Genomic DNA, 22,058 nt, shown 5'->3' with positions numbered 1-22,058 from the left:
CTCGTCGACGTATTCAAGGCCCTGACCCACGACTCCGTCGTCGTCATATTCCGGATCGGCCTCGACCTCCGTCTCAGGCGGGGAGATTTGAAGATGATGGCTCTGGTCTTCTTCTTCTTGGTCGCCGAAGATGTTATCCGGATCCGGGGCCGTCTGTTTGGCCACAAGGCGCACCGCGCGCCGAATCGTTAGAGTTTTCTTCGACCTGAACTTCGCACAGGCCCGGCAACTTCCTTCATCATGGTCTGGAGAAAGGCACTTATTGCAGACCGGGTGTACATCTACATGTGGGTATTTGGACCCACAGAGCGGACAGAGTTTAAACGGACTCCGCTCCATGTTGGGAACTTAGTGTCGAGTCGCGATGAGAAGGCCTCGATGTCCGAAGAGTAGTTAGAAACTCCGGTGATTCCGGCTCCGAGAGACGGAAGAAACTCGAGACCGAACGCAAACAATACCGACGTAAAGAAACCCAAAGCCTTTTGGCCGTAAAAAATGATGTTTATTCGGTTCCGACGGAGAGACGTCGAGACCGCATCCGAACCCAATGGCGGAAAAAAACAATCTGGGGATGGAGCCGATGCCCATGCGCACTGTAGTCCAGGGGAGGAGCCACCCATCTCAGGATACTTCGAAGACTCTTCCAGGACAACAATGTGCGATCATCCGGACCCAACACTAGGTGGCGATCTAATGCAAAGATATGAATTTAGCAGCCCACATGCCTCGAACATGTTGATACATCTCTTCCAGCGGCTGCGCCATCTTGCCTTTTTTTCGAATGCCACAATTTTGTCGTGCACGGCAGCCATTTTAGATGCCAGGCTGGTCCCAGGCTATCACCTAACCCTGCGGATGTAGTTTATGGCCCCAGCTGTAGAGAATTCAGACATGCCAATCCTCCTGATTCAGGCGTGTGACTACTGATTTCAGTGCTAGTCTCCCGCCTCCCGATTTCTGCAAGCAAAAACCCGGGGGCATATTACGAACAACTAGCGATAATTTTTGTCTCTAACTTGTTTAGAGACAAAAATTATCGCCGCACATCGGCGATTTTTATCGCAGATAAACCTTGCTATTATCGCAGAAAAGTCAGCGATATTCATGTATTATTGACCTAATGCTCTTAGCCATGTTATCCACCTCCCATTGGATAACATGGCTAAGAACTGCTCAGGGCAGGTGTTAGATTTTGGAGATATTCGCGCTTAGCGCGAATATCTCCAAAAGTTGGTAATAGAAGGTAGCGATGTTAGGGACTGTTTCCAGTCGCTAACATCTTGGCACGCCACTTTGCATGTCATTAGTGATAAATATCACTGACATGCAAAGCGGGGCCCAAGATGGTCGCTATCTCCTTTTAGCTGTCACTAACTGGTGTTAGCGACAGCTTGGTAATAGGGAGATAATTTTATCTCCGCTTTCATGGCTTTTAAAGCCAAAAAAGCGGAGATAAACCCCCTTGATAATATGCCCCACGATTCCTTGGGGGTTTCAGCCGACAGGGCTTGGTATTGTGTTACATGGTAATTTTTCCATGAAACGTCAGAGGGTCGATGCAGGGGTTCTAGAAGAGGTGATAAACCATTTAAGCCTCATGAACAAGCGCATGGTCTTTTAAAGATATGTGAAGTACTCGGGGCGGCGGTGTGTGTGTGCCCTCTTTCAGGAGCGGGCGGGGGGGCACTGCCAGCAACTTGCCAGGTCAGGTAGTGTTCAACACGTGCATCACCCTTTCTCTGCCTGCTATTGCGCTCCATGCTTCGGAAAGGTAAGAAAAAGAACGTGCATTTGAGTTTGAAATGTCCGATCCTGCAGCAGCACACTTCCAAAGCCCACACATGACAATAACCCGATTCAAGGCCCCATTCACCCGTTTTTCAAAAAATAGATAACACTCCAACAAATTAAGGTTATAAAACTTTATTAACTTTTAACGCTGAAGAACAGAACAAAAACTAAAAACATTTAAACATTTATTAACACAAAAAGCAACAATGGTTAGAAGCTGTCTTTTGTGCGAATAGTCCCAAGGCAGCACAACGTGCAGAGTTCTGGACGGCACCCAGGTGATGTCGCCTGGGTGCCGCACTGGTTTAGGGATCCTACAATGCTGCTCCGAAAATTGGCGTGGGGCGTCCCGGGTGGGGCGGGGGGAGGCCTCGTCAGTAGCGGTCTGTTGTGCGAATAGTCCCAAGGCAGCACAGCGTGCAGAGTTCTGGACGGCACCCAGGTGATGTCGCCTGGGTGCCGCACTGGTTTAGGGATCCTACAATGCAGCACAGAAAAACAGCGTGGGGCGTCCCGGGTGATGCGGGGGGAGGCCTCGTCAGTAGCGGTCTGTGTCCAGTGTCACATGGCTGACACAACATGTACGACAGGCACCCAGGTGATGTCCAGTAAACTGCCGCACTGGTTTTGGTATCCTACAATGCTGCTCCGAAAATTGGCGTGCGGCGGCCCGGGGGGGGGGGGGGGCTGAGGCGGCGTGAACGGGCTTCCCCAGGTGGCGGCCATCTAGCTGAGTTGCGCTCGCTCTTGCGGCCACAGCGTCTCGCTCACCATGTTGTGGAGTTGCTCCCACTCTTGCAGTGCAGCGATAGGCGGCTGCCACATGGCTGTCAAAATGGCGGACGGCTCTTCGGTTTTGGGCCTGGTCCACTGAAATGGCCCTGGGACACCTTGGAACTCGGACGCTTGCCTGCTAGGGCTTGGGCTCCATTCTCGAAAAGCGTCCCCTCAGCCGTGAAGATTGTATAAAAGTCTTGGGGGCCCCCGACTCCCGCAGGCTTCCGGTGGGGAGCGGCTGCCATGATTGCTCGCGGAATGACCACGACGGAGCCACGAGATGGTGGTGCTCTCATGCTGACGCCAGCTTCAGTCTGAATGATCCAGAAACAAGGTGGGGCTTTCATCGTTTGGGAAAAAAAATGTTCTAAACCAATGAAAAGTGTTATTTTTAGGTCATATGACCAAGCCTTCCATCTTTAGGAAACCAAAAGTAAAATGAACCAATGAAAAGTTTTATAAACAAGTCACATGACCTGTTCTGCGGCATAGGGCTACAAAAAGCGTAGAAAATCCGTTGGCACGTGAGGCGGCGTCAGTAGCGGACCGATGTGCGAATAGGCCGAAGGCAGCACAACGCGTCGAGATCCGGATGGCACCGAGGTGGTGTCCAGCAAATTGCCGCACTGGTGTGGCCATCCTACAATGCTGCGCCGAAAGACGGCGTGTCCAGCTGAGTTGCGGTCACTGTCAGTAGCGGACCGATGTGCGAATAGGCCGAAGGCAGCACAACACGTCGAGATCCGGATGGCACCGAGGTGGTGTCCAGCAAATTGCCGCACTGGTGTGGCTATCCTACAATGCTGCGCCGAAAGACGGCGTGTCCAGCTGAGTTGCGGTCACTGTTGCGGTACAGTGACTCGAACGCGCCGAGATCCGGATGGCACCGAGGTGGTGTCCAGCAAATTGCCGCACTGGTGTGGCCATCCTACAATGCTGCGCCGAAAGACGGCGTGTCCAGCTGAATTGCGGTCACTGTTGCGGTACAGTGACTCGAACGCGCCGAGATCCGGATGGCACCGAGGTGGTGTCCAGCAAATTGCCGCACTGGTGTGGCCATCCTACAATGCTGCGCCGAAAGACGGCGTGGGGTGCCCCGTTGGCTTATGAGGTGATGTCAGTAGTGGACCGATGTGTGAATAGGTCGGAACCAGCACAAGGCGCCAAGATCCGAATGGCAAGTCCTGGATGTTGAGTGCCTCAGTTGAGAGTTCTGAGCAGTGCTTGTAAGACTGTCTGAAGCTTATTTGCACCTGCTGCAGCTTCACTAGGTCCGGCGGAACATTTTTCCTTTTCCTTTCTGCTTCTTTTCCTACAATGCGTTTCATCTGAAGACACGACCAGGTCCCTGAATGTGTGCAGGGGGACGCTATTGATTGAATGAAAATGGCGGCTTGACACAAAGCTGACTCAAGCGTTACTGTTGGTGCTATACAGACTAAAATTGGTTTTCAGTTTGTACATTCTTCAGGTTTTTTTTTTCCATCCAAGTCTGATTGAGAGTTTGTAGAAAAATGGCTTCAGATTTTCCACATACTACTCTTCAACATTCTTTCTAAATGTAACTATGTGAAACTCACTAGGAGAACGGCTGTTTCTGTTTCCTTTCAAAATGCTGCCACCAATATTTTCTGAATGGAAGACACCATCTTGTAGCATAAAGGGCCGAAAGGGGTTCTGGTCTGGCCGATGGTTGGTGGAGACATTTTGACTATATCTTGGACCTGCCCGGCCTCGCCCAAAATGGCGCCGGTATAAATGGGACTCGTAACCCCTTGCCCGCAAATGTATATCTAGAAAATTTAATTGTAAGTGGCCCTGTCGTATTTTAATTACAAAATGTACGTCCACCGATTCCGCAACTGTTAGAGACCTTTGTTCTTGTCACCTAATGGCCCGCTCGTTACGTTCTTCTACAGTGTAAATGTCTCCTCATCATATACGATTTCAGTTTGCTCCGTGGCCGGCCCACGTGGTTATAGGCCCGTATTTGTATACTGACATTTTCACAATAAAGGTTTTTAAAACAAAACACGGTAGTAGTATTTACATTTGTATATTTTTTACTTTTAGTGACTGTTTTCGAATCAGTAAAAGGCAAGTGAAATAAAGCAGTCCAATTACATGACGGATAAAGGGTATAATATGTAGGAACGCAGTAAAGATAAATGGTCAAGGGCAGTTGTGTTTTTCATGTCTGCAACATAAAGTGATCGATAAGAATCTGATAATCAGGCGTATCGGCGACTAAGACAGCAGGCCGAATCTCTTTTACTCAACGGCTCCGTCATGGAAGGAAGAAACGCCCTTTTTCTCGAAAAAGGAATATATTTTACTTGCAAGACAGTTGTAAATTTTCCGGGAAAGTACATTAGCCTGGAATATTATAACATATGTTTGAAAAAAAAATATTGTTCGAAAATAATAAAAAGCGTAATTTTTAGGTCATATGACCAAGCTTTTCATCATTAAATTAACAAAAGTAAAATGAACCAATGAAAAGTTTTATTAACAAGTCACGTGACCTGTTATGCTTACGTTACGCGCTGCGCGCCGCGCCTCGGATCACTTCCGGGTGCGCTAACGCGGCGTGTCATAAAACGCATTACGCGACAACGTAGGTCAAGAATATAGTCAAAATGTCTCCACCAACCAGCGTTCAGAACACAACCCCTTTCAGCAGTCCAAAAAGTTCTGTTAAATGACAACAGAGGGGACAGGCAACAAGAACCATCAGTCAAAGAGGGGAGGGCAAGTTCTTCGCTTCCGGGTCATGTTGGGGCGCTACCGGAACTGATCGAATTGGTAGTCTACAGTGTTTCTGGATGTTTCAGACTAAAGCTGGCGTCAGCATGAGACCACTACCATCTCGTAGCTCCGTCGTGGCCATTCCACGAGCAATCATGGCAGCCGCTCCCCAGCAGAAGCCTGCGGGAGTCGGAAGCCCCCAAGACTTTTGTAGAATCTTCACGGCTGAGGGGACGCTTTTCGAGAATGGGACCCAAGCCCTAGCAGACAAGCGTCCGAGTTCAGAGGTGTCCCAGGGCCATTTTAGTGGACCAGGCCCAAAACCGAAGAGCCGGCCGCCATTTTGAGAGTCCTGTGGCAGCTGCCTATCGCTGCACCGCAAGAGCGGGCGCATCTAAACTACATGGTGAGCGAGACGCTGTAGTCGCAAGAGCGGGCGGTAAACAGCTGAATGGCGGAAGAGGCACAGTGTAGCAAAAGCGGGCGGAATGGCAACTAAAACGATAAAGGGGCGCCCCACTACAGCTTGTCTTCAGGTCAAACGGATTGTGGGACAAGGTCCAGAATTGAAGAGTCATCAAAAGGCAAAAAGTTCCGCCGGACCCCGGGAGCCGGCCGCCTATGTCGGGGGCGATCTCAGGCTACACCAGTGCTATAAGACTTGGGGAGGGTGTCGGAGCCAAGCGTCTTCTCCGAGTCCATGGCCATCACACCGCCCCTCAGGGGCCTCCGTCAAGCTGTTTAGGAAGGTAACATATCACATTGTTTTCTAATGCAGTCAGGTCCACAAACGACACTCACTTACTTTGAGAATAGTGAAGCTGCAGTAGGTGGAAATAAGCTTCAGACAGTGTTACAAGCACTGCTCAGAACTCTTAACTATGGCACCCAACATCCAGAACTTATGCTATTTGAGAATGGCAGTGACATCGAAGCATCTCAGGGACCAAAACCATTAACGTACTTTCACGTATGAAAATCTTACTTGGGGAGGGGGCAGGAGCGAAGCGCCCCCTCCCAGTCAGCGCCACCACACCGTATGTTGAAAATCTGAAGCCATCGTTCTACAAAGTCAACCAAACTTGGATTGAAAAATCTAGAAAAATGTACAAACTGAAAACCAGTTTTGGTCTGCATAGCATCAGTAGCAACGCTTGAGTCAGCTTTGTGTCAAGCCGCCATTTTGATTCAACAAAGCACAGGCATTGAAAAAGGCTGAAATTCAGAACTCTAAACTATGGCACCCAACATCCAGGAGCTTGCCATCCGGATCTTGGAGCCTTGTGCTGTTTTCGATCTATTCACACATCGGTCCACTACTGACATCATCTTATAAACCAACGTTTTGTAAATAGTTATTTAATAAAATGTTTTACCCTGTTTCTTTGCTGGTGTGTTGTGTATATTTTCAATATTTGCATAGGGTTTGTCGTTATTTTGTGCGGGATGGGTGATGGAGCCGAGCTGTCTTGCAGCCCTCATGGTGTGGAGCTCAGTTCATCTCACTATTTTCGTATTTCTCATGAAGGGTTGTTCCTAATATTTCTATTTTAGCGAGGTCAAAAAGAGATCCAATTAGTGGCCTACTGATTTTGCTCGATTACTTTTATTTTTTTACACGATTTTTCACTATCTGCAAAGACTAAACAGAGTATTGCGACTTTGTGCTTGTTTGTAAATAGAGAATGAACCAAAGAGAATCAATTGTAAAACAGTAAATGCTTGGATAACAATCAATCAAATGGAGAGACAAGCAGGCACGACGGATTACAACGGGGGTAAAGGCCTGCGTTAACTACCCTTCAGTATCTGCAAAGAGAGAGTACTACTAAGACAAAAGAGGGGAGGGAGGGGGGGTGCAGCGTTCAAAGCACATCAGCGTGCATAAATACGAAAATGTTTTTATCTATCACGTACTTGACATTTTAAAGCTTTTCATATTTGCTATTAAAAAAACAATGAAATTCATAGAAAAAACCATAGGTTATAGTGGATATATAGTTAGAAATTTGCATTTAGAAAACCTTGAAAATTCAATGAAAAAACCATTGGTTATAGTCCATATATAGTTAGGAATTAGCATTTACAAAACCTTATTTTACTCGCATAAAACCATTGAAATTCCATATATAGTTAGAAGCGCTAACTATATATCGCGCACCCGCAATCCACTGCTGATGATGTCACATATTACATCATTCATGACATGGTCAGTGACATCACTGATGACATCACTGATGACATCTCAAATGACATCACTGATGACAACTCAAATGACATCACTGATGACATCTCAAATGACATCACTGATGACATCACTGATGATAACTCAAATGACATCACTGATGACATCTCATTTGTCATCACTGATCACATCACTTATGTGATAATACAATGAACCTCTTCAGACTCTAATATAACCTTACATACACTCAGTATAAACAGACACTCACAGACTGTCACTCATCCATGGAGTTACTCACACACCTAGTCAGTCATGCAAAGAATCAATCACACTTCCATTTCCTCAACTATAAAGTTATACACATCTTACTTATTCAAACATATAATAACACATATTTATTCTCTTATATAATCCCTGATACAAGCTCACAGTGATCGATACAGCCACTCACACATTCACTGGCTCTTATGTTCAGTTATTTATATATCTCAACTCTCACATGTATTGTGTTTTACATACGTACTTACTTGCACATGTAGCAATGAGAAATCCATTCACTCACCAACACACCCATGCATAGTCAACCGCCCATATAGCTGTTTCCATATGCACTCTTGAACTCATACTCCGAGTGAATCAACTGCTTACACATCTATGCACAGAGTCACGCACCTCCCAGCCACCCACACACACACTCAGCCTCCCATTCAAATACTTGGGCAACCAATCAATAACCCATATGGCCACTCTTATAGCTACTGATCAACACATGCAGCAGCTTACACAACAACAAACATACTGATGCACAAATTAAGACAGTTTAGTCACTAACCCATGCACTCAGTGAGACACATTTAATCACTCACTCATACAGTCAGTCATGCACCTACTAAATTCTTCATCCAGACACTTATACATCCACTCATTCTTCAATATGTGAAACATATTTAAACTTTACAGACACATACAATCATTTGAGTTGTCATCAGTGATGTCATTTGAGATGTCATCAGTGATGTCATCAGTGATGTCACTGACCATGTCATGAATGATGTAATATGTGACATCATCAGCAGTGGATTGCGGGTGCGCGATATATAGTTAGCGCTTCTAACTATATATGGAATTTCAATGGTTTTATGCGAGTAAAATAAGGTTTTGTAAATGCTAATTCCTAACTATATATGGACTATAACCAATGGTTTTTTCATTGAATATATATATATATATATATATATATATATATATATATATATATATATTTGGTTGATGTCCGGTGGAGCTACTTAATAGCTAAAGAGGAGATGGGCTTGTGGACTTCCCCCTCGGCCGTCACCTACCCAGTCGGACTTAGGGCAGACTCTCCTTTCGTCTCTCCATCTTATCTACCTCCTACCCCTTATCCTTCTAAGCTTCATTTACTTTGTCATCTACACTCTTTAATTGTTTTTCTAGTAACTGATGTAACGTGTAACTGATGTAATTTTGTAATTTCTGTGCAACCTTATGTAAAGCGCTCCGATATCTATGGGTCTAGCCGGCGCTATATAAAACTCTAAATAAATAAAAAATGTGGTTTAGCATCATAATTTTACTACTGTAGTTTTCTGCAGATAAAATGCAGTTAAAGCTGGCTCGTCACAGACTTACAAAGGTGTAACCAGATTGTTCGTCACTTCTTAATTCATGACTGTCAGTGAGAATCCTACGATGCAGAACGTCTGAATAGGATGATCTGGATCTCAAAGGATCTTATGTCACTCTGGGGTATGAGGAGATGTGGAATATCTACCCCTAGGAGATGCTTGCAGCCTAAGTGGCGGGCAGACCATTTAAACTTCCTTACAGATAACATGAAGGTGGGCTTAGACACTATTTTTGGAGAAAGTAAACTAGGAGAAGTAAAGGCATCTGTAGTGGATCCTGAAAAGGAATATGGCCTTCAGAGGACAAGGAGGAAGGGTGGCTGGATCTGGTGAGTAAACAGAGCATGAAGTTAAAGTTAGTTGAGAATCACTTTCTTTTAGAACAGACCATGGTCTTTTCTCTGGTATTGGAGATACTGATGAAGTCAAGCATCTCTCACATCGATTGGGCTGAAGTCAATTAGCATTGTAGAAATGCAAGTCTCAGAGAGCACAGTTTCAATGTTGAACAGACAGAATGTATTGATAGGAAAGGTTTGATACTGCCTTCTTCCTCCCACAGGAGGGACTTTAACAAAAGGTGAGGCATTTCTGACAGAAAAGTCTTGTCAGAATCAGGAAAAAAATTACTTAGCTCAAGAAAAAAAACATTTTTCTCAAAGTATTATAAAAGTTGAAGTGAAAATGAAAAAGATGAACTTTTCACTGAACTTTCAGTGAAAAGACAGAGTGAAGCCTCTCGTGCTCTCGGATATTTCTTTCACGAGCTGTACATAAAACCTAGCTTTGACAGGCTTTTGTCAGTACTATGCATCCTGGCTACTGGAAGCTCCTGTAACCATGAAGAAACTGGACAGATTTTCATAGTTTTCAATGTAAGACTATTAGGCAGCACTGTTTCCTACTTATTAGAAAGGTTTCTAACTTTTTGCAGCTTGGATGCTACATTGCAATCTAGAAAATAGTTTTCTGGAGTCTGGCGGTCTACATTTCGAAAAGGTGTGCCTTGGGTATGTTTTATAAGGGACCTGCTTATCTTACATACATATGGTTTCTTGCCCCCGGTGTTAAGTCTATTAAAAATTAATTAAAATTAGGTAATTCACGCATGCAACAGGGAATTAATCTAAATGTTATGAATATCAATTAAGATCCTACGAAGCAGATGGCAGATCTTATGGCAGTCGGAACCTAAAAATGTGTTTGATAAGAGGGGGAGAATTTTAAAGAACTATTTCCATGCACCACGCCCCTCGGACTCGTTCACATCTGGCTTGCAACCTCGGGATGGATGTCTGCGAACGCCCCTTCTGATCTTTTCTATCGTAGATGCAAATGCTGATTTTATGACGGCTCATTCGACAAACCTAGCACTCGGTATGTAGTTTCCTGACAGAGCGCAGAGCTTCAGCAATAAAAGAGATAGCACAAAAATATAATTAGATTAAGTTTATGGGGTTTTCCGGGATCGTTACCACACTACATTCTAGGCTGATGTACCGAACTAAATGAAAAACTTCGAAGAAAAACAAGTTGCATGATTCCAAAGTCACCACTAGATGTCAGGAGAGGGCCCAGCACATGATCTATAATACCACATGTTGTAAGCCCACATTAAGTGAAGGCCAGGTGTATTTTCCTTTGCTCTCTCTACATTATTTACACAGTTCTCCCTTTTCCTTGTTCCAGCCCTAACAGAAATAATGATAACCTGCTTCAACTAATAATCCTCTTCTAGAGCCCCGCGTCTGTAATAAAGCAACTGCATATTTGCATTCCTTACATCACTGCAATAAAATACATTTAGGAGTCTCCACGATACAAGTCTAAGTAGAGAAACGTAAGAATGAAAAAGATGCAGTTCAGAGCTGCGGTCGTACCTGTGCTGTCTCCCTCCTTGCGATCAGTAGGGTCATACAGAGCAGAAATGGCAGAAGAGATGCTCTTTTGGAGGTCTTGGTTCTTGCTGACGGAATCCTCCTCATCGGAGGAAAAGGAAGGCAGGGTCTCCAAGTTCCTTTTCAACTCATCATCGAGACGTTTGCAGGGACTTGTGCAGCTCATCACCAGACTATCATTTTCTGTAGGGTCCAGAGATCCAGACAGCATTTGGGATGCAGACATGCCATAAGAGTGAGGACCGGAGGAGGGGGGCCTAGTCTTGGAAGGACTGGTGTTCGCTGTTGGTAATTGCTGCCTCTTGCCAGACTTGAGGAAGTCAAGGAAGGAGGCCATGAATCCAGATTTCATTTCAGGCTGCTTCTCCTCTACCTCCTTGATCTTCTGCTTGATCTTCTCGCGTGTCTGACTGTTGTCTAGCCCGCTCTCCTGCGGGGGCAGCATCTCGGCCAGCTCCATCTGCACTTGATCATGCCCCTTGGGTATCTGCAGCTTTATCTGGCAACCAACAAAGAAAACATTGCTATAGGCAAGGGCCTCAACAAAGAAAGCAGAAAATCCTCCATTCCATCTGGTATACTAAACGACCTCAACATCAAAAACAGTGTAAAAACATGTACTACTAGCTTTAAAATGTGTTCACAAATATTGCCTTCAAACATTGTCAAATCTACTTTCTTGCAAACCAATCTGCACAGAGGAATGTGGAAAACCTAGAAGCAAGAGCAAGGAGCCTGCATCAATTCATATTATATACCACCACAATTGCATGCAAAATATGTTTGGTTACACACAATATTTCATACAAATGTGGAGCGGCACCATCTTTAAGTAGCAGTCATCATCTCAGTCTTTGATCATCACCCCTCATTTTCAGCTTTCTCGGAGTGGTGGTAGATCATTCCAAGTGCTGGCTTCTCACCTATGGAATAGCTTGCCCCTCGTTTTGAGGAAATCCCAGGATATCATCACCTTCGGACAAAAACTTAAAACCGGTCGTGTTTGCTTCAGCGCCAGGACACTCCCTGGAGTAGCTGTGCACTTAATAAATACCCGCTAACATAACATAACAGGTCACCAGTTGTTTTCTTAAACCATTGTACTTATGTTCATTTGAAATGTCGAAAATTTTCATGTAAGTGATTCGGTATGGCAATAGCCAACAAGTACCCCGCATGCATGGCTATTGAACTAGCGTCTACGAGTAGCTTGTGATCTACCAGTAGCTCTCCAGCTACATGTAAGAAGCTCTCCTGTGTTCAGCCAACATACTGATACAGAAGCTTTGGCTAGGTTGAGATGAAAATGTGTGTATTTTCAGAACTCATAAGCTGATTTCTAGCAAAAAATTTTGATTTTCCAAAATGTTTTTTAAGCTATTATTGGAGTAATAAATTACGTGGAGTTAGAGAGACTTATTACTCATCTTACCTGAATGCCAGGGGGCTTGCAGCTATGGCTGTTATGTATTACTCATGTAGATGCATTCCAAATTATTCATGCTTTTCTTACTAACTACTGGCAGCCCAGCCAGATGCACGGATCTGCCTCCTGCTGACAATCTTGGATGAGGTGTCACTATTGCATCACTAACAAAGTAGGTCGGGGTTTGAACATAAGTAGCTCTGACAACAGAAAACGTTGGGAGACCTTTTCTCTAGAAGCAACAGTGCCATGTGTAGGCAACGAGAGTGAAGGTATGCTGGTACTCAGGACAGCTTCACGTTCCAGCTTACCTCCAATTGATTTATAGATTCAGTGCTGGAGATCCCCAAATCATTATTTCAGAGACCATTTTAACTGAGCAATGTAATTCTAACTTGCCTCTTTCATGCTACACTTACAGACAAAAAGTTGACAGAATAATCCGGTTCCTAAATCACCTGTCAACAGTTTTACACTGCTGTAATGGGATCGTGGCCAAATAGCTCCTCTTTATAGTTCTTGGCAGAAATGCTCAGAGACTACATTATTTACTGTAAGTAAAAACAGAAATGAAAACTTTGTCTGCCAGCAAGCTTTAAATCTGTGGACAGTGGTCAACAGGCAGATCCATGCTGCATTAAGAAACCAGGAGGCATGATGCTTACTTACCCATCACATGCCTTGTTTTATTCCACGCATCTTGGTTGATTCGGGTTCTTCTGTGCCTGCCTCCAGATGCTCACATGCCAGGTGTACAGAGAACTCCAGGTCCGCACACATTAGCCACTCATTTCGCAGAGTTATTGTTTCAGTCGTTTTAGGACAGAGATATTTCTACATCTTTAATGCACCGCTGCCTTGTCACTGTTTCAGAGGGTACTACCAGTCTGACAATTCACTATCTCGACCTAGTTATTATGTCTTTAACTTCAAAGTCTTGAAACTCCTGTCCACAGGATTTTGAACTTTGGGGGCCACAATGTGATTCAGGGCCTGCACAACTCACTTTTGGAGCAATACATATGTCAAAAATAATAATGTAGTGCGCATACCGGTACAAATATAGTTAATAAAATACATTTCAGAATATGTTGTTTTATCAAACCTGCTGAAATACTCAAATTGCAGCTTTATCACTCTTGAATCACTGCTAATAATGTTGTATGAAACAAACCTATACTCGGTTTTTGTTCACAAAACATCCCTTTTATAGCGAAGCCACTGGCATGACTGCAGTTTCCTAAAGTAATGTCCTGTGCTGTGACTGCATGGTTCCTTAACACTGGTGGTACAGTTCTTGGAAACCACCTTGCAGCATATCTGTCAGCAAGCACAGATAAGGATATAATCCAGAAAGTATGAGGCTTTGATTTTTTTATGGAGATATTCGTCAGTGGGGTCTTGAGTTGTTTAAAGCTCTTCGGAAGAACATGTTATCATTTAGGAAAGAAGCTTTCGGCGAGTAATTGAAATTAGTCTATCAAGCTTTGCCGATTATAGTGGCATGATCTGGGCGAGGTGTGTATATGTGTGGGCTATGATTTTTTAAGATTCTGAATGGTGTGGGTTTATGCTTTATTTAAGATTCCTATATGTGTGGTGCAAAGGTTTGTCCAAGGCAATAATAATCGTGGAGCTAGGATTTGTTTGGGATGTGCAGTTATGATTGGCTCTGGGTATTGTCTAGGAAGCCAAGAGGGGGAAGCTGTGATAAGTATTGAGAAGAACGCTTTTACAAGGAACGTCGCTATGTATTATCTTAGGAGTTTGTGGGACCAGGCTACAAGTGGTCATATGATTAGTCAGATACATGAATATGTGGGTTCCGATTCAGATAGGACATTTCTAGGGAGTGGGATATTATTTGTGTAGGGTATCCTGAAAAGCTAGGCATTGATTTGCCTAGGGTATCTGGAGGAAGCAGAGCTATGCTTCCCATAAGCAGCTTTGTGAGTGCAACAGTGATTTGTGATAGAGATACTATTGCTGATCAAGAGATGGTTGCTGCCGGATACTACAAATTATAGCCATCCTTTTGTCTAACAGCGAGCATTAGTATCACGTGGCATTGATACTATTGAACGCACGGCTCACAGTAGGGGTACTTATTAATTTAACAAATGAATACGGTCGGATTCAATACACAATGCGCTCATGATTCTAATCTCTAGAGTAAAAGTAACTCATCAATATATATTACATCAAATATACGCAATGTTGCTGAATGAGAAAAAAAGTCATAGATGGACATGGACCAAATGAGTCATGCAACCCATATAGAAGCTCTTCTGCAGCAAATAATGTGATACCACACTTCCACGTGAGCACGTTGGAGAACAAAAGATATCTAACACACTGTCACACTGTTACAGCAGAGCTCTTCAGCTATCCAGGGAACTGTCAAGGGAAAAAGATGCATTTCTTATTGGAGTTCATCTTGGTTTCTCTTTGAGGATCAGAAAACATCCCTCCACAACTCCTAGTTGAGAGTCTCTTGTGTGCAAACAATATCAGCTACGAATGTAAACCAGGGAGGGTTCCCTAATAGGGCCCCTCAAACACAGGACAAATAATACAGCAACAAGAAATAAATAGAGCAGGCAGATGCTGTCCCACTTTTCATGTGTAAACACTACAGTAACCCTTCAGTACTAACTCTCTCTCAGTACCGTTCCGAATAAACAAATTCCACATACAAATATGTGAGAGCACTTCATGACAAGCAGGTTATCTATTAATTGAGCAAGCCTCATGTCTGGGTGAAAACAGCGGGTAGTGAGGGACCTATGCTAGACAGACACACCTCAATGTTCTAACCCACCAGCCACTCATCTGGAGTACACAGGAGAGAACTGAACAATGTCTGTTTGTGCAGAAATGTCATACTTTTCTCTTATATGCAAATCTCTGAACAGCTTACTAACACATAGGAAATCCTTGAAGCCATGTTGAGGACCCAGAAATCCGAATGATCAGATTTAAAAGTCATAAAATGGCGACCAGCAGCCAGAGGTGAAGGAATGTATTTTATATAAGGGTATAGCCTAAGCATGTCATTAGCAATCTCCAATGTTTACCTCAAGAGCTCGATGTGTCAGTTACGAGAGCAGTTCAGCGGTGACTCTTCAAAGCACAATAATTTGTAAACTGTGATTTTTTTACATAACTTAAGTGATGGTGAGCTAAACCGCCAACTGATGGTCATAGTAAGGACACAACTTCATGTGCACAAAATAAGCCCTGTACTGTAATGTTTCCCCATTTACTCCTGCTCTGAAGCCCATCCCAAAGTCTTGGTTGCCAGAATTGAGGTGGGAACAGGGTCACACATCATACCTTACTATGGGTAATGGGCTTTAAGACTTGTTTTTCCTGAGGTTATCTGCAGGGATATGGAATCATGAATGCCTCTGATACCCAGATATGGGGTAAATAGAGAAGACACGTAGAGACTCACAAGAGGAATTTCAATCTTAGCCATTATCAGGCCTTAAAGAGGCCACAAACAGCGTCTAAAGTAAACCTCACATCTGACAGTAATGAGCTAATAAAATCAAATTATAGGGTTAGCCAAGGATTAGCCTGTACATTCCATCACTTACGTTTCAGCCCTTAATACTTGAACGTTTGATGGTACTGGCAGGAGAGATGCTTGGCATCAAGACCATCAATGTAGACCAGCAGGTTTGCCTGGGTTATACGATGATTAGTGTGTCAAAAAATTGGATTTTTACATCGGGGAATAAATCAGTCAAAGAAGAAACATTTTAACAGGGTGAAACATCTTCATTTTGGCTGACTATCAAAGGTCTCCGCTGTTTATTGTCCCATTTCATGTTTGAAGTAAGGTCCATTTTTAAGACTGTGTTTTCCCTTGGTTTTAAGATTCTGTACCTTTCATTTTAAATAGATTGCATCTTTTTAGGTGAATACAATGCAAAATCTTTGTTGGACTGAGCAAGTTTATGGTTGAGCCCTTGCAAGCTATTTTGGTTAACTCTACGGCACTGATTGACATGTACAATGCCTTTCCATGAGCATTCCGACCATGGAAGGGGACAAATGTTCTCCAATTTAAAACACAGTCGTAAAACCAGATGTAGGATCGAGTGAATATTTAAAAATAAGAGGTCTTATTATCACTGGTATGAATCAGAGAAATGGGAGAAAAATTCTGTGATGATCAAAAGAATGTCACTTTCCTTCGATGTAACATATTAATAGTTCTAATCTACACTTAAGGCTTGCCAGAGCAATTTGTTTAAACTAAGCCAGCTGGAGATAGTGCTCCTTGCTTCTAAATTCAGAGAGATTCTGAACACTCCTAACTTGGCAACTGGGTGGAGGTCCGGACTTGAGGCAAAGTATGTCAATTCATCCCAATACCAGTCAACGGTTGGGCATGCGGCACAGCCTTTAGTTCTTCCAGCATTAAAACTTGTCTGTTTACCAAGTAGTTTAAATTGCTTTCATTGAAAGACCTCTTACAGGCTTTCCCAAAGCAAATCAGTAGCTGCAGATTCAAAACGTCTTCAGAGATAAGTCAGACCATTACTATGACTGCAGTACACGGGTGAGTCATCGACTTCTATTTAAGAGCTTTCTTCAAACTTTTAACTGACAATGGCAATTCACACGAACAATGTTGTTACTGTGTTCTATACAAAGAAAGTTCTGGAATTAAAAAAAAAGCACCAATTCACTCCTTTTCCAACTATGAAAAAAACCTCTTTACAATGAGGAAACAGAGACCCTCAACAATTGATGGAACTGTGAACCATTGTATCAGCTCCAACCGCCAGTTATTTAGGACTTTCAGTAATTGTATCTGAATGGTCATTGATTCTTAAAAGGGAATAGAGTCAACAACCGTTAGCCTCGGAGAAGTCATTCATTTTGTTTAGCCAATTATTGTCATCTTAGACACGCCACAAAAAATCGTAGCAAGATCATACATGATAATGAAGAACTTCAAATGTCAGGGCCTATTATGAGTTTCCTATTAAAGTCGGACATTAAATTAAATTTGCACGGATCCAAGAGAGCTCTTGCAAAAGATGCTCAAAAGCCACCAAGTCTGCATTCTAATAAACCAAACATGTCCATGAGTGTATTTTCCCCATGAAGATTGGCTCTTTTTAAAAATAATTCAGGATGTGCACCGTGGCTATCTTCTAAATTAATATTGATAGTACACTTCTGAAGTACTTTCAAGAGTAGACTGGTATTCATTTCCGGGCATAGATTTTATAATAGAACAACAATTGGAAATAAGTTTATTTAACAGTTTCTTTAAAAATAACTTTTCTTCTAATGTCTCATTAAAGTGAAAGGAAAGAAAAGCTTTGAGTAATTGTGATTGATCTCGTTTCCACTAATCGACAACAAAGATCGTTGCCCTCTGAAGACTGGCAAACAGTTACCTATGAGTTCGAAAAGAGGTAGAATCTCTCTGTGTTATCTGGCATACTGGTTGCATTTCAGATCATGTCTCAATTCCAAAGTCTTAGGCAAAAACGTTGGGGCCTTGTGCACATTTTAATCCTCATCACTTTCTGGGCTGATTTGTGGTTGGTGAGGCTCTACTCTGAAGCCTTCTTTCCTGAGTCTCTAACCCTTAGCTTTTACCACATTCCAAAGTCTTGGCTCTGCTTGGCTTGTTTTCCCATGTGTAAGTAAACTGTGGAGAGAACAACATGTAAGAGAAGTTCACGTTGCTTACCTGAAACGCTAGTCCTCTCTATTTCTTCATTCTCTCCACAAATTACTAACAACCCACCCGCTGACACCTGCCTAGCTTCAGGTACTGCTGTTCACTGCCAGGCTAGATAAAGGTTTTCAGAACAGAGGCCATGCGGTACAAAGGGTTTGTGTAAGGGGGTGCCAGTGTGCGGTGCGTCTGGTCTGTGTGCACATCCGCCGCTGGTCATTTTATGACTTTTACATTTCAGAAATCCGGGCTCCCACTCCTCAACATGGCATTGAGGATTTCCCATGTATTAGCGATCTGTGGAGAGAGTGAAGGATTAGAGAGAGTTAGCATTACACAAAGTTTAGACATTATGGTACAATTGTTATTACATAAAGAAGTGTCTAGGCATATATAGTGAGAAAAAAACATTAAGCAGTAGTTAGAGTGGGTACAAATGGAAAGTGGGAAAAGGAGAGAGAGAGAAGGGGAGAAAATAGGGGAGTGGCAGGGGTGGGGGGACACAGAAAGCAGTGTAAAATGCAATGTCATTCCTTCCAGCCTCTGAGTAATTAGGGATCCACTATTCCACTAGACTGACTAGAGCCATACACTTGATAGTACACCGTAAATTACAAATATTGCTTACGACACCCTCCTTTCAACTGAATAACGCGTGACATCGGTTGAGGTTAAGGCACTTACCGTTATTAGCAACCTTTGTAAAATCTTGAAATTCCATTGGAGTTGGTAGCGCAGCTTTTTAGCAACATACATGATCAATCCCAAAGCTTAAAATTAGGGAAGTGTGCTCTTGTTTTAGTCTCTAAAACTAGCTCAATATTCCAAGCAGAAAAAAAAAAATAGAGTGCACCAATACTACTAAGAACACTTAAGGAGTAACGAAAGGTAGGAATCTACCCCAATATATATGGACACACACACGTTCGCCCCTGCTGAAGCCCTGGGCCCGTAGAAAGGTGGCAAGCTGTGCCGGCGGAGCCTGCCGGTCAAAATTAGTCGCACAAAGGTCCAAAAAAGCACTTATTTAAAAGGGTCAAAATGCAGTGCTGGGTTTACACTATTTCTCCTCACAGACAGCATCTACTGACCCTCATGGCACTGATGCCACTGCATCCGTTGGGGGAAGCCAGAAACCTAAATCCAAAAAAATAGTCAGCACAAGCAGAGACAACACAGCGCACTCACAGTAGTGCTAAAGCTGAAACTTTACTTACTTATAGGGACGAGTGACCCCCATAAGCGTTTTGGCTAAACACCTTGGGCCATGGTTCAGAGTGTCAAGCCAAAACAAACATTTTCTCATCAATAACTTTTCGGCAAATGTGGCAGTGATATCATCACTGATGTCATAGATCATGCCATGAGTGATGCAATATGTGAGGTAATTAAGCAGGGTAATTGGCCCCAGCTTGAAAAATCAATCCAAAACTTTCCATGCACTAACTAGGCAAAAAATGCACATTTTTGGAAGATTTCCTGAAGATTCGTCAAACTGCACCAAAATTATTAGCAACACAAAAAAAGCATTTGCTAAGACAACACAATTCTAACTATAACTACCCAGTGGCGACCGGAATTTTATTATATATATATATATATATATATATATATATATATATCTATATATATATATCCAAACAGACAGCTGCTTCTGCTGCAACGCAGAGACCCATAGACAAGTGGCGTACACTCCGGCGAAGCAACCGGAAAATCAATATCAAACGAAAAAGTTCCAATATCGTACGCTCTCAGGAATCAAAACACAGTCCAAAAGTGAGATAGAACCTTGGTTTATTCACACAAAGCGTTTCGGCGACTTGCCTTGATCACGTGTGATCGTTTGAGATATAGATATATATATATATATATATATATATATATATATATATATATATATATATATATATATATATCCAAGTTGCTCCAAAGGGTTGCGGGAGGCCCCGTGGGAAGTGGCGTGAATGCCGGCAGAGCACGCCGGTAACTTCAATGACTACACTTCGTCTCACAATTCGACACGCTCTCAGACATCCAATAAACGCCAGAAATCAGCAGAGTCCAAGGGTGTTTATTGACACCTTACTACATGTTTCGGCTTACGAGAAGCCTTGATCACGTAAGTTTGTGCATCGCATCTGTACAACGTAAATACTATACAGCAACATAGACAAAGGACTCAGGTCGCATCTCAGAAGGCAAAAAGTGTGTCGGCCATGTTGGAACGATCAAATTATGCCGATAATATGTCTTACCAAACATAACATATGCACGTGAACATAAATCAATGTATCATGATCATGATAAAAGTATATACGCTGATTGAATCATAAATCAATGCATATTGTGTGCACGTAAACAAACAGAACCGGTAGAGTCTGCTGACACTCACATTTAGTAGCCATGCTGCATCGTGTAAAGACAGAGTGTAAATGTCTACATTGTGCTGGAGGTGACCAACATGCATGGCACAAAGAATTGGGTAATATCCAAATAGATAGAAGTGTCTCAACCAGTTACTAGGTAAAATACCTGGGTTCCCAAAGTGCCTACGGGGATTTGCGGCAAGCGACAAAGCGCCAAAGTTCTATCTAGCGGCCTGGTCACAACAAAGGTCAATGTCTGTGAAATAAAGCCAATGATAGGCGTGCTCTTATCTCATATCAGGAACGTGAAAGGAGGTTGGCTGGTGCAGGTGCAGTGAAGGGCCTCAATCCCAGTGATGTTCCTGTGAATTAAAATAACAGATGTTAAAATCTAACATGACAAACAACGTATGCATGAAGTCAATAAACTTGATAGTAGGCGCTAGGGAGAGGGAGAGAAGGACATGAAATCATGTAACATACAGCACATTAATGAGGTACAGACAAGAATCTGACAGGGTATTTAGACATAATCGTCCTTGAGATGAATTGCTAATTCTTCATCATGGTTCAGGCCCCCCGGGGCCTTGGTTTGGAAGTTGATTATGTATCTGGATTCCCTCTGTCTCATTTTAAGGACTCGGTTACCACCCCTGGGATTTCTCTCTATTTGTTCCAGGATGAAAAATCTCATGAGTGTGGGATCAGAGAAGTGAAATTCACTAAAGTGGCGTGCCACAGGGTATTTGGCATCCTTGTGGATGATTGCACGGTAGTGTTCTAGGATGCGTTTCTTTGCATGGGCGGTGGTGCTGCCAATATACCATAGTTCACATGGGCAGACAATCACATACACTACAAACATAGTGCTACAAGTCAAAAATTGGGTGATCTCTTTCTTTAAGCCATTGTATTCCACCTGTTTGATAAGAGTACTGCTCTTGCAGGCTTTGCAATGCCCGCATGGGAAGTATCCTTTGAGGCCAAGGCCTTTATTTTTGGAATAATCAGTGATGTCACTGCGGACAACTATGTCCCTCAGATTTTGGCTTTTTCTGTAGGTGATGCTGGGTCTTTCAGGGATGAGATTGCCTATAATGCTGTCACTCTTCAGAATATGCCAGTTTCTGGTGATGATTTTCTGGATCTGCTTGGATTCCTTGTTGAAAGTGAGGATAAGGCGTGTGACACTGTCACCGGGTGAAATATCGTCCTTGACAATATTGCTGAGAGTGTCACAGCGCTTGACAGTGTCTGCCTTTTGCTTGGCCTTTTTGAGCACCCAAGCAGGGTAGTCACGTTGTTTAAATCGATCCAACATGTACTTGGCCACCAATTGGTAGCTGGCATCAGTATTGCAATTTCTCCTTGCCCTCAGCAGCTCCCCGTAGGGGATGCTCCATTTCAGGGGTTCAGGGTGGCTGCTGAGGGCATGGAGAATGCTGTTGCCTGCGGTTTCTTTTCTGAAGAGTGATGTTAAAATCTGATTGTTGACAATGTCAATTCTGACA

General features: G+C 43.2%; 1 protein-coding gene across 1 annotated transcript in view; it reads right to left on the bottom strand.

Annotated features, from left to right (window-relative positions):
- PRR12 (proline rich 12) overlaps positions 1-22,058 on the bottom strand; it is a 514,104-nt gene that overhangs the window by 268,991 nt on the left and 223,055 nt on the right. Inside the window, exon 5 of the mRNA XM_086930126.1 lies at positions 11,028-11,544. Within this exon, the coding sequence (XP_086786252.1) occupies positions 11,028-11,544 (517 nt within the window). The remainder of the gene's footprint in view (positions 1-11,027; positions 11,545-22,058) is intronic.

The sequence above is a fragment of the Lissotriton vulgaris genome, chromosome 7 (genome assembly GCF_964263255.1).
Source record: "Lissotriton vulgaris chromosome 7, aLisVul1.2, whole genome shotgun sequence".
In the NCBI taxonomy this organism is placed as follows: domain Eukaryota; kingdom Metazoa; phylum Chordata; class Amphibia; order Caudata; family Salamandridae; genus Lissotriton; species Lissotriton vulgaris.
The sequence above is the reverse complement of the archived record's forward strand: the minus strand, read 5'-3'. Positions and strand labels throughout refer to the sequence as shown.